This window comes from Chionomys nivalis, chromosome 4 (assembly GCF_950005125.1).
Source record: "Chionomys nivalis chromosome 4, mChiNiv1.1, whole genome shotgun sequence".
In the NCBI taxonomy this organism is placed as follows: domain Eukaryota; kingdom Metazoa; phylum Chordata; class Mammalia; order Rodentia; family Cricetidae; genus Chionomys; species Chionomys nivalis.
The window spans coordinates 57,474,888-57,492,118 of NC_080089.1; the positions used below are offsets into that span (position 1 = coordinate 57,474,888).

General features: G+C 47.1%; 1 protein-coding gene across 1 annotated transcript; it reads left to right on the top strand.

Moving 5' to 3' along the window:
- The first annotated feature begins 16,167 nt into the window (after window positions 1-16,167).
- Window positions 16,168-16,858, top strand: LOC130873701 (60S ribosomal protein L10a-like). Its single transcript, XM_057768601.1, has one exon. The coding sequence runs from the start codon at window positions 16,184-16,186 to the stop codon at window positions 16,835-16,837; it is 654 nt and encodes a 217-aa protein (XP_057624584.1). The 5' UTR covers window positions 16,168-16,183; the 3' UTR covers window positions 16,838-16,858.
- Window positions 16,859-17,231: the final 373 nt, after the last annotated feature.

Here is a 17,231-nt window from a genome sequence, read left to right on the forward strand (position 1 = left end):
TCTCTGTTAATAGTACCAGCTCTTCAACATACACGTCCCTAGGACCCTCAGCATCTGGGACAATCGAGTTCTTACAAACCATGCACATTGAAGATGTTACGCTGTACTTTTCTCTTTGCCCCTCTTTGTGGGGAGCCAGGATAAGTTTAGACTTAGGGTGTCAGGCTTTCTGCCCTCACCCCCACAGAGCAGGGTATTTCTGACAGTGCTGGAGATGCCTGCGTGTCATGTGTCACCTGTGTGATAGGAACAGGGGCGAGGGTGGAGCGGGTGGCAGCAGCGCTCTTCTGAGCATTGAGAGGGTTGGAATCGCCCCAGAACCAGAACAACCCATCCACACTGTGTATCTACTATACTACTTGGGGTACTTAGGAGTTATACGTTGTATTTTGGGGAGTTTTGGGGGGAGTCCAGCAGTCAGCCTATTGCCTACAATAGTAAAAATGGCCCGCAGAAACCATTCCAGATAAAAGCAAGCTGGGGTGATGATTCTTTGAATCCCCCACTGTCCTAAAGGCCTTTGCTTCCCCAGTCCCATGGGAGGGAAGTTGGCACATTCCTCTGGAAGCTGCACGTGGTAATGACGGGGTGGGGGTGAGGTGGTGAATGCTGCAACCCACATTGTACGGAGAATGGAAAGAGTGAAATGGAGAGGAAAAAGACAAGGCATTCCTGAGAGCACTAGGGACAGCTAATGGAGGGAAATAACGTGGCTAATTACATCTCTGAAGGATATCCATTCCAAAATAAATTTTTAATGAAAAAATAATGCATTTTCCTTGCAACTTAAATCTGTTAGAGAAGGGAATGAGCTGATCCTCTTAGAGCAGGCAAGAGCAGTGACGTCAGCACAGGCAAGAACAGCAAAGTGTATCTGGGAACAACAGTGATCTCCTCACTGCTCATTGCCCGAGTGTCCTCATCCCTAGCAGGCAAGCAAGCCAGGGGTCCTTGGAAGCAAGAGGAATGGACCAAGGGAGACTCACATGCAAACCAGGCATGACTCCCTCGTGCTACACAGGTTCAGCGTGTGTCTGCTCATCTGCTCACATGCAAGCCAGGCATGACTCCCTCGTGCCACACAGGTTCAGCATGTGTGTGCTCATCTGCTGCAGAGGCAACCTCCAGGAAAGCACCAGTCTGTTTTCTTCTCTGCCAGGGAGTGCTGGATCTTCAATCTGGAGTATAAAGGTGAACCCTTTGTCAAGATGGAAACTATTACCCAAGAAATTTTGTTTTTTTAGTAAGTGGGTCTGGGGAAAAATGGGCTCCGTTCCCTGCTCTAAGACAATCTGTAGATCTGGAGAACATGGAGACACAAGCCCCGGGCTCAGAGTCTTAGATCAGGTAGTGGTAACACACATCTTTAATCCCAGTAGCCACAATGACACACATCTTTAATCCCAGTAGACACACTAGTTGCCATAGAAATCGGGTGGTGCATGCCTTTAATCCCAGTGGTGCACGTATTTAATCCCAGCCCTAGAGAGGAATATAAAATGGGGTGAGTCAACTGTCAGACACAGTCTCATTCTGAGATTCTGGAAGGCAGGATGGCCATTTCAGACTGAGGTCGAGGTAAGAGCCAGTGGCTGGCTGTTTTGCTTTTCAGATCTTCAGGTTGAACCCCAGTTTCTGACCCTGAGTTTTCATTTAATCGTGCTTCAATAGACTATGAGATCAAGGGCTCAGCTCTCACGCCAGTACATAGGAGGCCAAAGGCTGGAGCCTGCAGGAAACCTGCAAGCAAAAGCTAGCTGATTTGTCCAGGGGCTCACAAGAATCCAAACACACTGACCTCGGACATTCTATCATTTTGTGACATTACTCAAATTTAGGAGCATATGAGCAGTCCTAAAACTCAGGACACTGTGCTTCATAGTCAGAGCCACAGACTACCTGCGTGTCACACACTGCAACGTGCAACATGCCTGCACTTCCATCCTCCCCCAGACAGACACTCCTTCCAGTGGGGAGCTTGCACTCCATGGTGCATCCAGCATACATGTCCATGACATGCACACACATCACACTCGTGTGCACACGCTCAACCCACAATAACTCACAGGGACCCCACAATGTATCCTTTACAAGGACAGCACCTCTGGGCCCTGATGATCATGGTGGCAATTTCCAAGAGGTCATCTTCCCTGGAGATTTCCTAAGTGGCCAGGATGGTAGTGGGCAGGAGAAAGGCTCATGGGGGACACAGCAAAGGGACCCAGGACTACTGTGCTGTGGTTGGGATAGGCGAAGGAGAAGGCTGAAGGTCAGCAATGACACATTGGGAACCTGAAGGTAAAGAACAATTTCCAGCTGTCCTGGCTCACTCCAGGCAAATTGCAGAAGCTCAGACATGGGACATAATTCTTCCCTGCTTCATTCTCCGTTCTTTCCTTTTTCTGGGAATCTTCTACTCGTCACATCCTAGGCAACTTTTGGAGGATCCTTATCTGACCTAAGGAGACCTAGCAAGCTTCACTACAAGCTATAAAGTTGTCACCTTCCCACCAGGGACTCAGCAGCTACCAGGATCTTGGGTTCTAATTCACATCAGTCTTGTCTTCAGGTAGCAAGCCAAGGCCTGCTCAGTGGGTGCTGAGATCGCCCCGTGGCCCATACACAGCAATTGTACTGGGATTCTCAGCCATTCATTGGGTCTGTCTCTGAGAGGCAGGAGGTAAGTAGAGGACCTGACCTGATCTGAGTTTGCAATCCTTTCACTCCACAGCTTGGAAAGTGGAAATCCCACCACACTCACCAGTGTCCACAGAAAAGTACTCGTCCTGCCCCTGCTGACTCCCCAGCTCCTCCCCACCTGCCTATTCCCTCCTGCACTTCCCTTTCCTAGCCTTTCAGGACCCAGTGATCCTGTGAACCTCTGGTCCACAGTCCCTGCACCAGGTAGAGGCAGTGCTGATGGGAACTGTTCCTGCCATCCCCCAGAGAACAGACATGGGGTGCAGCCTGGCCTGAGGAACAGCCCTCTGAGCTTGTGAGATTATGCAGGAAAGCATTTGGTGGAGACCAAGGTCAGGATTACAGGACCAATTACTCTGCAGCAGCATCGAGAAAGACAGTTCTACAGCCCACAGCTACCCCGAGCCCCAGCCCTGTCGGCAGGTCTCGCCATGGAGTTTTAAACTGAGCCCTGAAAGCGGTCACAGCAAATGTACTTAATGGAGAAAAGAAGCCCCAGAGAAGGGCAGTAACTTGCTCAAGGTCGCACAGCCTATCAAAGGCAGACCTGTAACTAGAATCCAGTCTCCTGCCTCCTGGCCTAGTATCTTTAGATCTCAGCAAAAGGTGATATTTGAAAGCCGACTTTGAAGAGAAGAGAGGGAGTGCCTGGGCGAGGCGGAGGCGGGAGGGGGCTGACAGGAGTCTCAGAGGACCTAGTTTCTTGGCACTTAGCATTCATTACCTTCTCCTCCTCGTATTTGGCGCTGATCCAAGCTGGGGTCAGAAAATGGCAGATACCACACATGCCCCTGGCCCCAGGGGTGTCAGGGAGTCAGGGCAGGGCTGGTCGGGTACTGCCCGCTCTGCTCCGGGCTTCTTGGCCTGCAGCAGCGCATGACACACTGCACTGTGTAGAGGCTGAGATAAGAAGGCGGATTGATCTTCCCGCTGCTTCAAAGGCAACTGAAGCCAGCCCTGTCCTTGCTCTGGATCAAAGTTCTGCAGACGATGTCTGTGCGCCTGCGCAGCCCTCACCGGAGGCCCTGTGAGCAAGAGCCCTGCTCCTGTTATGCCCAGACCTTCCTCCAACCTTATTGCAATCTAGACAAGGTTTCCACTGTCTTCTCCTGAGCCATGTCTTCCTGGTCAGTAGATGCTGAAAACATCTCATTGTCCTGAGGACTAAATGAGGCAAAGAGAGGCCAAGCCACTAGACCACAGCCACATGCTAGTTATCCCTAGGGAAAATCACCTTCTTGTGTGCATGTGTTTACGTGTGCGTGCATGTAACTGAAAACCAGAGGATGCTCTTGAGTGTTGTTACTGAGGATTCATCCACCTTGTGATTTTGAAACAAGATCTCTTACTGGTCTCCAAGTTGCCAAAAAGGTAAGGCTGATTGGTCGGCAAGCCCCAAGGCTCCCCAGGGTTGGGATTACAGCACACCACTGTCAGATTATCTTGAGTGGGTTCTGGAGATAGAATTTCAATCCTCATGCTTTCAAGGCAAGTGCTTGACCATCTCTCCAGCCCTAGAAAGACCCCATCTTTACGGGTTGTTCCCAGAAAGTCCATCTGATGTTGAAGATGTGCCCCTCTCTCCAAGGCTATCGGATCATCAGGTATGTGTGTGCATACATACTCCCCAAAACTACAGAATTAGCCTGTGAAAAAGGAAGTTCAGGGCTGTTTCTAGGATGGCTTTTTTGTTTGTTTGTTTGTTAGAAATTCTCATTGTAAAAGAAAAAAGGTTTTTTGTTGTTGTTGTTGTTGTTGTTTTGTTTTGTTTTGTTTTGTTTTTTGAGACAGGGTTTCTCTGTAGCTTTGGTGCCTGACCCGGAACTAGCTCTTGTAGACCAGGCTGGCCTCGAACTTCCAGAGATCAGCCTGCCTCTGCCTCCTGAGTGCTGGGATTAAAGGCATGTGCCCAGCTAGAAAAAGTTTTTTTGCTGCTGTCGACCGCCTTGGCGGGTCACTCTGTCTAGGGTCTGTAACCCGCCTGGCTGGTCAGTTATTCCAGGGTCACGGAGAGGTACCACCTGAAAGACATGGGCTGATGAGAGGAAGGAGGCTAAGCATATTTGTCGAAGCCTCCCCAGAGTCATGGTTACAGCTTATATAGCCCCTGGATGAGGAGCTTGGGGGGCTGGGGCACGGGATCTTGCCACGTGGTCCATGCCCGTCACGTAGGCCAAGAGGTTACGATTGGTCAGGTCACGATTCCTTGGTCAGGAAGTCACAAGTTGACCCACCTAGTTCTCTAGATAGTTTGGAATGTGAGGCGGGTTCCGTTAACAGATAGCTCTCTATTAACAGTTAATTTGGGTGTGGGATAGGCTCTGTCAATAAGACTATTCTCAATACAATTGGGAAGTGGGGCTCTCTGCAAAACTCCTCACGGCGGTGCTTCCTATAATAATTTGGGGGGACATGGCTCCTGACAGTTGTTATTCATTCATTCATTCATTCATTCATTGAGACAGTTTCACTCTGTGGCACTGACTGGCCTGGAACTCTCTTTGTAGATCAAACCGGCCTGAATTTACAAACATTTGTCCACCTTTGCCTCAAGAGTGCTAGGATTAAAGGCATGTGCCACCACTATGCCCAGTTTATTTTTGGTTATGTGTATGAGCGTGTGTCTGTGTATGGCAATATGTGCACATGAGAGCAGGTGCCCATAGAGGCCAGAGACTGAGATCCTCGTGGAAGGAGAGTTACGGATGGTTGCGAGCCATACAATATGGGTGCTGTGAACATGGGTTTCTCTGCAGGAGTGCTACATACTCTTAATCACCGAGACATCTTGCCAGTCCCTCAAATTCTTATTTTGTGAGGAACCCCAACATGCTTTTACATTGCCTCCTTTGTCTTTTCTTTCCTGAACATCCCATACACTGCACCAGACTCATTTCTTTGAGAAGAGTGCTCTGCCTTGTAAGAAAAACAAAACAAAACAAACAAACAAAAAAAAACCTTAATGGTCGTCTTTCAAGGCAGCGTAAATCCCAAAGCCTTTTGATAGTCAAGTCTCTGGAAACCTTGAGAGGCAGTGTGACCTGGTGGCCCAGCATGAGTTCTTGGGCCAAGCCTAGTGCCTCAAGTGCCTCGAGGTCACAGTCCTTTGGATTAAACAGTGGTTCAATTTCCAGTCCATCTTGTTCCACATACGTACATTGTACTTAATTACTGACTGCATAGACTAAGGCCGACGCGTAAGATTCTATCACCCGGTGATGCGAGAGCCACCTTAGTTTCTGTAAGTATGATGTCAAGTTCCCACCATGACAAAGTCACTTAGCAACACGTTTCTACGAATATGTTCCTGTCCATTACCTAACCAGGGAAATTTCCAGACACAGTGCCCCACTTTTCGCAGTTCGGCTTTGTGTAGTTTCAGTTATGTCCGTTAATCGCAATTTGAAAACACTAAATACATTCAGAAAGAAACTATTTGTACGTTTGAAGTCATGCACCATTCTTACTATCCCATGTGCTGGACCATCCCACCCAACACAGGCCTGTCTGTTTTTCCAGGACAGGAGAATAGGGTGTTATAACACTTGTTAAATTGTTCTATTTTATCATTAGCTGCTATTGTTAACTTACTGCATCTAGTTTACAAAATTCAACTTTATCAGGCTAGTGAGATGGCTCAGTGCATAAAGATGCTTGTCATAAGTCTGGAAATCCCCGTTCCACTTCTGGGACATCTACAGAGCGAAGGGGACAACCAAGTCTGGCAGGTGGTCCAGAGTGAAATGGTGTCTTCCGGTCACAACAGCGCCATTACAGAACCACTCCACTAATGAACTCAGCAGTTATGGTTGCCTGAACAAGAACAAGCCAATCAGCGTTCAAATAGCCTCTCCCTAGACAAGGAGCTATTGACAACTGATGGAAGGAGAGTTGGTTTTCTTTAAGGATGTGGTCCCTGGTAGGTTGACCATGCTCCAATGTATGGACCCATACTCGTGAGTATATGCGCAGCACAAATTGTGATGGTTGGAATAAGTTGGTTATTAAAAAAAGAGGAAGAGAAGTTAGCAGAGGGTGGATAGTGGGGGTGCCTGTGGGAGAAGTTAGGGAGAGGTTAGTAGAGAGGGTGGATAGTGGGGTGCATGTGGGAGAAGTTAGGGAGAGGTTAGTAGAGAGGGTGGATAGTGGGGGTGCCTGTGGGAGAAGTTAGGGGGAAGTTAGGAGAAAGGGTGGATAGTGGGGTGCATGTGGGAGAAGTTGGAGAGAGGTGTGGAGATGAATCTTATCAAAATACACTATATGCATGCATGAAATTCTCAAATAATTCATAAAAATATATTTTAAAAAAATCATTGTATAGGAAACTACCCACAGTTCCAGCACTCACTGGGAGCATGCTCCCCCATAGACAGGAGAAGGCTAGCCTAACCTCTGCTTCAGTTTTAGTTCATTTTCTTTCTAGACAGAGAGCAGAGTGATGTTCATTATTACTTGGTTTTAAGTTAAGGTTTGCCTCAGAATGTCTTCTGCATCAGAGCAATTTGCAAAGAATGTGTACTCTTTGTCAGATATGTCAATCCCATTGAGCCTGTTGACGGGGTGTTCAATCTCATTGAGCCTGTTGATGAGGTGTTCACAGCTTCTGTGTCCTACTGATTCCCTTCCCAGTTCCTCCCAATACTGGGAGGCTGGTTTGCTTTCTAGTTCCTCCTTCAGTTCTATTATCCTCATTTAGGACTGTTGTGTCTTCTAGATGAACTGCTTTCTTTATCATCACATTAAATCCCTCAACACGAATCTTACTTCCTATGATATCTATTGTCTGATATTAAAATAGCCATTCTGGCATTTTAAAAAGTTTGTAAATATATATATATATATACATATATACACACACACCTATATTCATATATGTATGTATGTATGTATGTATGTATATATATATATATATATATATATATATATATATTTGTTCTTACATTTTTTTGGTGTTGAGGGTGGGTTATGTTTCATGTGGCCAGGCTGAACTCAAAGTCACTATATAGCCTGAATCTTGAACTCCTGGTCCTCCACCCTCCCCCTCCCACGTGCCGCGATTACAGGCATGTGCTAGCAATGCAGCTTGTTCTCTTTTCTTTTACCTACTTGCATCATATATTTAGAGTGCATATTTTTGTTTATTTTCTGAGACAACCCTGAGTGTCCTGGAACTCACTATGGAGACTAGTCTGGTCTTGAACTCAGAGATCTGCCTGCCTCTGCCTCCCTAGTACTGGGTTAAAGACCACCACTCCTGGCTTTAAAGTACATTTTTTATGACTAGAATACAGTTAGTTGGATCTTAAAAAAAAAAAAAAATTCTAACCTGGCAATTCTTTTTTTTATTTTCGAGACAGGGTTTCTCCGTAGCTTTTGGTTCCTGTCCTGGAACTAGCTCTTCTAGACCAGGCTGGCCTCAAACTCACAGAGATCCGCCTGCCTCTGCCTCCCGAGTGCTGGGATTAAAGGCGTGCACCACCACCGCCCGGCCACAATTCTTTTTTTTAATTGATATGTTTAAGCCATTTATATTTAATGCGTTCCCATGATTGGGGTCAGTTCTACCATTTTGCTATTTGTTTCTTCTGTTTTTAAATTGTGTTTCCTCTTTTATGTCTTATTTTTGGATCTTTTTACTTGACAATAGTATCTTTTAATTTCTTTGCTAGCTTTTTGTTGTTTGCTTGAGACTGCCTCATGTAGCTCAGATTGGCTTCAACTCTATACAGCTGGAGAATAGCCTCTAACTGTGGATCCTTCTGCCTTACCTCCCAAGTGCTGGGATTATAGACAGATATGCACTACCACATCCCATATCTCTGTTGGCTTTTTTACTTTATTTTTTTTCTTTTTTCTTTTTTAAGACAAGGTTTCTCTGTAGCTTTGGGGCCTGTCATGCAACTAGCTCTTGTAGACCAGGCTGGCCTTGAAATCACAGAGATCCGCCTGCGTCTGCCTCCTGAGTGCTGGGATTAAAGGTGTGCGCCACCACTGCAGGACTACTTTATCTTTTTGTACAGTTTTAATTGGAAAGTGTTTAAGTTATGGTTGTGTATGTGGTGGGGTAGGAACATATGTGTCACGGTGCTTGTGTGTAGACCAGAGGACAAATTCAGTTCTCACTTCTACCTTTATGTAGAGTCCAGGGATTGAACTCAGGTCCCTGTGCTTGTACTTCTCAACCCACTGGGTCGTCTTCTTGTTTCAAATGGTTGCTCTAAAGCTAAAATATGCATACCCAACACTTCACAATCTTCTTAGAGTTAATTTTACTATGCAAGTGGAATATAGAAATCCACATAGGACCCTTTTCTTCCTCTCTTTATGTTGTAGTGATTGCACGTACAACCACATCTTTATTAACTAAAACTTTGCCATGTTATACTGCTTGCTTTCAACCATCCTATGTATCTAAAGTGTTTACGATAAGATACAACAGTCTATTATATCTGCCTAACTGCATGAGTTGATTATGACATCACTATTTTCCCATCACTATAATAAAATAGCTGAGATAATTATTTTTTTAAAAGGTTATTTTGGCTCCAGGTTTGGGAAGGCTTTGGTCTATGACTGGATGGCAGCGTTATTAGGGGATCTGTGGTCAGAAACACTTGACAAACTGTTTGCACCATAAACCAGAGAGGAAGAGATGAGAATCCCATAATCCTCTCCAAGGACATCTCTAATGACCTAAGGACCACTCCATGTCTCATGAAGGTCCTACTCAGTCCAAACAGTGCCAGCTGGACACCAAATCACAGTACAGGAGGCCTTGGGAGTCAAGACCCAAACTGCAGCACCAACTATTTCCATTTTCCTTCTTTTTTTTTCTTCCTATAAACTTCCACATTCCCTTCAATGATAATTTTTCTCTCTATCCCAAAAAAATTACCGTTAGCATTTCTTTTAGCACTGGCGTACTGGCAAAGAATTCTCTTCATTTTCATTCATCTGAAAATGCCTTTATATGGCCTTAGAAGAGATGTTTTCACTGATACAGAATTCCGGGTTAACACTTCTTTATTTTCTGAGCATGGGTGATGTTATCACCAGCTTTGGCTTCTGTGGTTCTGATGAGAAATCTTCAGTTATTGAAGTGGTTTTCCCCTTGTATGTGATATATTGCTTTCCTCTGGCTGCTTCTAATACAGTTTTCTTTTTTCCAATTTCAGTAGTTTAAGACACATTTGGCTCAGATTTTCTCTGAATTTATTCTTGTTGAGGTTGAACTTCTTGACTCTATAGATTTATGTCTTCACTAGATTTGAAAAGTTTTCACCATTATTTCATCAAATAGTTTTTCTTTGCACAAAGCTTCCTCCTATGTGAGACACCAGTGATGTGACTGTCAAGCCTGTTGACTTGCAAGCCCCTAAAGCTCTGTTGAGTCATTCCAATTATTTCTCTCTGTTGTTCAGATTAGAATATTTCCTCAGGTCATGTTTGTTGGCCCTTTGCTCTGTCATATCGAGTGATATTCTGTCAGTTACAGCTTTCTGTGCTTTCTGTGAGTTTATGTCACATGTGTGCAGGTATCACAGGGACCAAAGGATGGCATCCCATCCCCTGGAGCTGAGCCACATGATGTGGGTGCTGGGAACTGAACTCTGGAGGCATTCTTGACCAATGAGCCATCTCTCCTAGCCCTTTAATGATATTTTTTAGTGATAACTTTTCCATTTGTTTTATATGTGTATGTATGTGTGTGTGCATATGCATGTGTTGTTAATGGCTGTATTAAAGCTTTTATTGACACTTCCTTCATCTGGACCTTCTTGGGGTCTGCATTCATTAGGTATCTTTTCCTTTGAGAGCAGGTGAGGTTGGACTAAGTAAGGCATTTTGATTCCTATGTGATTAATCGGCAAGAACAGATCTGTCTTCTGGTTTGGGTGAGTTCTTACAGCCACAGTTTAAGGGAGGTCATACACAGATTCCAGTGAATCTTTCCTCTAGCGCTCTGTGAAGCCCCTCACATTCTCGGGCTTTCGGATACCCTTTTCTTGATCCTTGGGCCAGCCGCCTAAGAGTTTAGCCTCCTCATATTGTCATGTATTCCCCTGATCTTGGTTCCAGGGTGTCGCAACAAGATAAAAAAAAAAGTAGAAAATTAAAATAATTTCCCAAAGTTCCAAGGGCCCCTGTCTTAATTGTTCTTCTATTGCTGCGAAGAGACAGCAAGGCCGAAGCAGCTTACAGGGGAGTTGATTTGGGGCTTCCAGTTTCAGAGGGTGAGTCCATGACCACCATGGTGGGAAGCAGGGCAGCAGGAAGGCAGGCATGGCTCTGGAGCAGTGGCCAGGAGCTCTTATCTTGAGACACAGCTTCGAGGCGGAGAGAGCTAACCAGAATGGTGTGGGCTTTTGAAACTGCACAGCCCTCCCCCAGTGACACACCTCCTCCAACAAGGCCGTACTTCCTGGTTTTTTCTAAACAGTTCCACCAACTGGAGACCAAGAATTAAAATATATGAACCTATGGGGTCATCCTCATTCAGACCCCTTTTCCAGTTCCTCTGACCAGAGAGCAGGGTTTTTCTCCCAAAGACTGGAACGCCATTCCTGATTGGGGTTTTGCTTGGGGAAGCTTTGAGAGAGTGTTTTAAAAAAGGAGAAGAAGAAAGGAGGGAGGAGGAAGCGGGTGATATTCTATCATTTATTCTGCATCCTACAGCGTCCCTGCCCTCAGTCCCTTGGTTACAAAGAGGATTTCCTTGGGAGCAGTTTTTGCTTATGTTGCTATGTAGGTCTGGGGTTTGGCTTCTTAAATATGAGAGGAAGCACAAGAACAACAACAAAACACTCCCGGAAATCTCCCTGGTGCAGTGGGTTTCCGCGTGTGCCTCACATCCACCAGCCAGTGTTTACTTTCCAAAGCTTAGACAGTGCTGTATTTACTCCTGGGTTTTACTCCAGGGTCTTTAAGTGGGAGCAGAGAGTGAAGTGTGCTTACCCCATCTTAGCTGTAATCACAAGGCTATAGAGAGGTGATTCCAAGTTGAAAGGAACGGGAGAATTTGACTAATTTTGCAAGCAGCATTGCAGTATTTACAGGGATGTGAAAGTCGCTCTATTTATACATTTAATTTATTAGATTTTACAGCACTTTCCTAAGCACACGATGAAAAGGGTTTGGTTGTTCAATTAGACATTTAAGTTACTTAGGAAAAAATCAAATAGATTAAATGTTTAAATGCAGTTGAAGTGGTTTAAGCAAATTTAATTAAGCTGTACAAGGCACTTATTGTTTAAAAGAGGATAGTTTTTTTCAACTCAAGTTAATCAAACTTTAATTGAAGAAAAGTAAAGGTTCTTGTTCTTATTTTATTACAATTATAAATAGAACTGCGAGATTGGTACGTGGAACTTAATTCCTTAAAAAACGCTATGTTTTAATATGTGTGTTCTTAAATTGAATATTAATTCTGAAAAGGTAACTATAAATAGTGTTTTTATACGCACGCCCCCTCCCCCTCACACCGGAACAATCTCCTGACAGGGCCTCACCACCTCCACTCAGGCAGCTCCCACAGTTGGGAAGGTGGCTGTCTTTCCACCTGGAATCCACAGGTCACGGAGCCCGCAGAGGCTTCTCGAGGCCATCTGCAGGAGTCACTGTCACTCCCCTGAGCCTCCGTTTCCATATTTATAAAATGCAAATTAAAAGAGACCCTATTTGAAAATATTTCATTTTGCTTTGTTTTGAGAACAGAGTCCAGGGATGACCTGGACTCACAAAGTAGTCAAAAATGAACTTGAACTTCTGACCCCACTGCTTCCAGCTCAGAAGTACTGGGATTACAGGCAAGGAATGCCCACCAACACCCACCCAATTTTAGGCAGTGCTGAGATCAAACCTGGGACTTGGTGCATGCTAGGCAAGCACTCGTCTAACTGGGCTCTACTGAAGGTTAAGTGTGATATTGCCTGTAGAGTGCATGTGTGTGCCAAGGGCTGAACACAGAAAGCCACGGCAGTAGAAGCTAGGTGTAGATATTTACGCCACTGGCCGAGTCAGTTCTGGAAGGGCACTGTGAGAACCAGTGAAAAGCCAGGCTGGAGGGACAGTCTGGCCACAAGAACTCACTCTTCTGTCTTGCTGCAGGCCCAGCTGCTCCCGACAACGCAGGTGCTTGTCCTGTGTCCTCAGGAGGTGGCTGAGACGGAGAGCATTGGTCTCAGAGAAACCCATGTTGGTTCGGAGTGATACCATTTCCTCCTGGAAGGTTTGACAAAAACTCCCAGAGTCTCTGTGCTTGAAGAGTTTAGGATATGTAACAAATGAGGTGCATTTGAACACTGACTGAACTGTTGTGCAAGACGCCTAGCCTGTGGCTGCATTGCGTTCTGCGGTACGTCTTCTGCCACAATGGAGCCAGCGGCCCAGCTAACCCAGTTTACTTCTAGACTGAGGTTCTAGTCCTGAGCACTGTTGTTTAAACAAAGCCCCTCGTCTTACCTGGGACACAGTTTCTTCATCCCTACACTGGATGTGACAATCTCCTTCGGCCCCACAAGCTCCTCATGGCTCAGTCTGCCAATGGCTGCAGAGAGCTTACCTAGTTCTGAAGGTCAGCTTGCATAGACAATCAGGCAGGGTTCTTTGCCTCTTCTCATCCTGACAAGAATTGGGGTGCATTGTGCTTTGAAGGCCTAGAGATGGCTTCTGGTCTGCGGAAGCATAGAGCTGTTCACGGGCTCACTTCTGAGTCAGTCATTCATTAGTCCCATGCTCCTTCTTTCAGAGCTATTGTGACAGAAGCAGAAGACTCCAGAGCTCTCGGTGCCACCCCCACATCCTCTTTAAGTCTTCGCCAGCTGCTCTTGCTTTCCTATTGTTGGGCTTCTGAGCATGGAGCTCTGATCTGGAATGAGTGTGATTGTTCCTGGAGCTGGTTCTCCGGCCTTTGGGGTCATGGGACCTTAATCACTGGCACAGCAACTGTATCTTATAAGGTCTGGATGGAGCGCTTCCCTTACTCTAGCCTACCCCTCTTCTCCCGCCTCTGAGCACCTATACATCACGTCAGCTCCGGTTCATGTTCTGTCAGCTTGGGTCTCTCACTGTTCTCTGGGTGGGTTGTTCTCTAACACCCCGACAGCTCTGCTCTAAGTCTAGCCCAAGAGGAACCAAGATGGGGGAACTGAAGGTGGAAATGAAGAGGCCTGGCCCTAGCTGTATTCCTCAGTGCCCCTCCCCTCTCACACACACACAGCCCACAAATGATGGCTACAAGACCGCACAATGAGACCGCAGGCACATTGGGCTCTGGAGAGGAAGAGAAAACTCTGGTCTCAACATTTAAAATATCTCCTGGGTGATTAAAGTCTTGGTGTTTCAGGAGGCCATTTCCAGATCTTTGACCATTTCACAGAGTAGGCTTCATTACCTTTTACCTGCAGGAGGAACAGCCAGCATCCAAAGAAGTGCTGGACCTCCCAAGGTCTCAAAATGCCAAGGGCAGATACTTACATAGTCTGCTCCAGCCTATTGATTTCTGTCTCTAGCTTTTATAAGGCTGCTGGTGGTGATGGAGGTGGTGGTGATGGAGGTGGTGGTGGTGATGGTAGAGGTGGTGGTGATAGTGGTTGGAGGTGGTGGTGGTAGAGGTGGTGGTAGAGGTGGTGGTGGTGGGAGGAGGTGGTGGAGGGAGGAGATAGTGGGAGGAGATGGGGCCAGGGCCAAGCAGTGATTTCCCAGACCTTCTGCATCCATCCCCAGATCTTCCATGCTCCCCGCCCCCATGTCTTCTCTGTTGAGAGAAAAGTATAGACAGGGAGGATGGAGAGTGGGGAAGCAACAATGTCTGAGGTATTTGGAGCTCTGGCCAGCCATCATTCCTACACCCTACTGCCCTATCCCAGCCTCAGAAACCCCAGAACTCCTGTTCAGGCTCCTTCCTGGTGTCCCAGAGAGAGGCATGCTGTGAACATCTTTCCTGGAGCTGCCCTAACTCCACAAGGTCCTGGAGCTGAGGCTGAAGTGAGCAGTATGTGGTTTTGTTGACAGGAAAACACAGTAGACTTCATTCTGGCCCTGAGGCTCCGGGCTCACCCTCTAATGGTCAGCCGGGCTGGCTCTGGCTCCTGAGGTCTTCCATCCTTGCTCTGTAAACTGCAATGGAGAGGTCTTTCCTTCACTGGCCCATTTTCCTCTCCTCTTCTCATCTGCTTCTAGAGGGTTCTAAAGAGGAAAAGGCAGCCAGTCAGCATTCTTTCTTACTAGCCCAGCAGAAGCTTCAGGAAGAAGAGCCTTCCGCGCGTGCGTGTGTGTGTGTGTGTGTGTGTGTGTGTGTGTATGTGTGTGTGTATGTGTGTGTTTCCTGAAAATTGGCTAGCCCACCACTACTACCACCATCCCCCTTTTCCCAGCACAGGCAGAGACCCAGCCTTGCCCCAGGAGTGCTAGCAGAAGAGGTGCTTCCCAATACTTAGGCCTCATTATCTCACTGGCAGGTTCAGGAAGTGGAAGGTGCTGACTGTCAAAAAAGCCAGGCCAACTCATTAGCTACCACTAACTACGCAAGGGCTAGTCAGCAGGTGGGAGACTCTGATACACAACAGGCCAGGGAGGAATGATGGGAGGAACCGGGCCAGAGCTCGCTGAGGGCTGGAGGCAAGAGCATGCCTCACAGCTGCTCAGCATTGGCAGGAAGTGGGGCAAGCAGTTCATTATACACATGGGGAAACTGAGGCTCAGAGAAGGGCAGACCTCTGCCAAATGTTGTAGAACAGGCAGAACTGAATATAAGCCTCGAAGGGGTTTCCACTGGGGCTTTTTTAGGACGGATTATGCCAAAATCAATAGCTGGAAATCATTCATCTTGATTCTTTGCCCCATTAGGGACTTTGTGGGCAGCAAGCCCCGTGCGGAGACTTGGAGAGACCTGGAGTTGTGTGGAGCTGCTCCCTCTGCAGTCAGGGACTGTTTGATGTCCCCAAGATAGGACAGCCCCATGTTCTAAAAGTGCTACTGATGAAGTTATTGTCAGAGCACAGTGAGACAGAGCAGCGACAGGAATAAAAGGGACAATCTTACTCAAACCGTTTCATTCCTAAAGGACTTACCATGGCTGTGACGCCGTGAGCTCACGAAGGTGTCAGGGTGTGACCTGGTCTTAAGGGTGAACACAAGATAGGAACAGACGTCCAGAGGGGACAACTTGTGCAAATATACAAGGTATGCATGAAGTCTCGAATGAAGGGGCAGCAGAAGCACCAGCTGAAGCTGGGCTCACCTGACTGCCAGGGGCCAGGCTACATGAGAGCTGTTGTGGAAAGCTTGTCCTTCTAGAAACTGTTTGCCTAGCTGATGCTGTGTCGCAGACTGCCCCAAATGCAGTGGCTTAAAACACCATGGCCGTGTCCTGCAAGGCTTGCTCCTGAAAACCTGACTGAAGTGACAGAAGAACAGAGAAAGGACAGACACACATACAGAAAAGCTGGGATTGGGTCTTCTGGTTCCCGCAGCCTCTGCAGCCATGAGCAGCAAAGTCTCTCGCGACACCCTGTACGAGGCGGTGCGGGAGGTCCTGCATGGGAACCAGCGCAAGCGCCGGAAGTTTCTGGAAACGGTGGAGCTGCAGATCAGCCTGAAGAACTACGACCCCCAGAAGGACAAACGTTTCTCGGGCACCGTCAGGCTCAAGTCCACCCCTCGCCCCAAGTTCTCGGTGTGCGTCCTGGGGGACCAGCAGCACTGCGATGAGGCCAAGGCCGTGGATATCCCCCACATGGACATCGAGGCGCTGAAGAAGCTCAATAAGAACAAGAAGTTGGTCAAAAAGCTGGCCAAGAAGTATGACGCCTTTCTGGCCTCTGAGTCTCTGATCAAGCAGATCCCGCGTATCCTGGGCCCAGGCCTGAACGAGGCTGGCAAGTTCCCTTCCCTGCTGACACACAATGAAAACATGGTGGCCAAAGTGGACGAGGTGAAGTCCACGATCAAGTTCCAGATGAAGAAGGTGCTGTGTCTGGCTGTCGCTGTCGGCCACGTGAAGATGACCGACAACGAGCTGGTCTACAACATCCACTTGGCTGTCAATTTCTTGGTGTCATTGCTCAAGAAGAACTGGCAAAATGTCCGGGCTTTGTATATCAAGAGCACCATGGGCAAGCCCCAGCGTCTTTACTAGGATGCCCCAATAAACCTTCGTGCTACCCTAAAAAAAAAAAAAGCTGGGATTGGGCAGTCAGTGCTCATTCCGATAGAGCAGCACCCACTACCACACTACCCTTGGACCTCAACACCTTTATGTTTCCCAGGGGAAGAAGTCAGTCGGTCCCAGGAGCAGGTCTCTGTCGGGGAGCAGTCTCAGGCTGCAAACCTCTGGGAAGGGGAGGCTGCAGTCAATGCTCCCTGTACACTCTGTCAGCATTCGCACACCAACCAGAGGAAGGAAGGCTTCGCCAATTCCCATCATTCTAAGGGGTCCTTGTCAATAAACACACGTTCACTCAGGATGTCATTCACTCCTTGCATACTCACTCAGGACTTCCTCTGCTCCCCACAATCACCATTACTATCCC

Coding starts and splice junctions, on each gene's coding strand:
- LOC130873701 (XM_057768601.1), top strand. CDS start 16,184: ATGAGCAGCAAAGTCTCTCGCGACACCCTGTACGAGGCGGTGCGGGAG.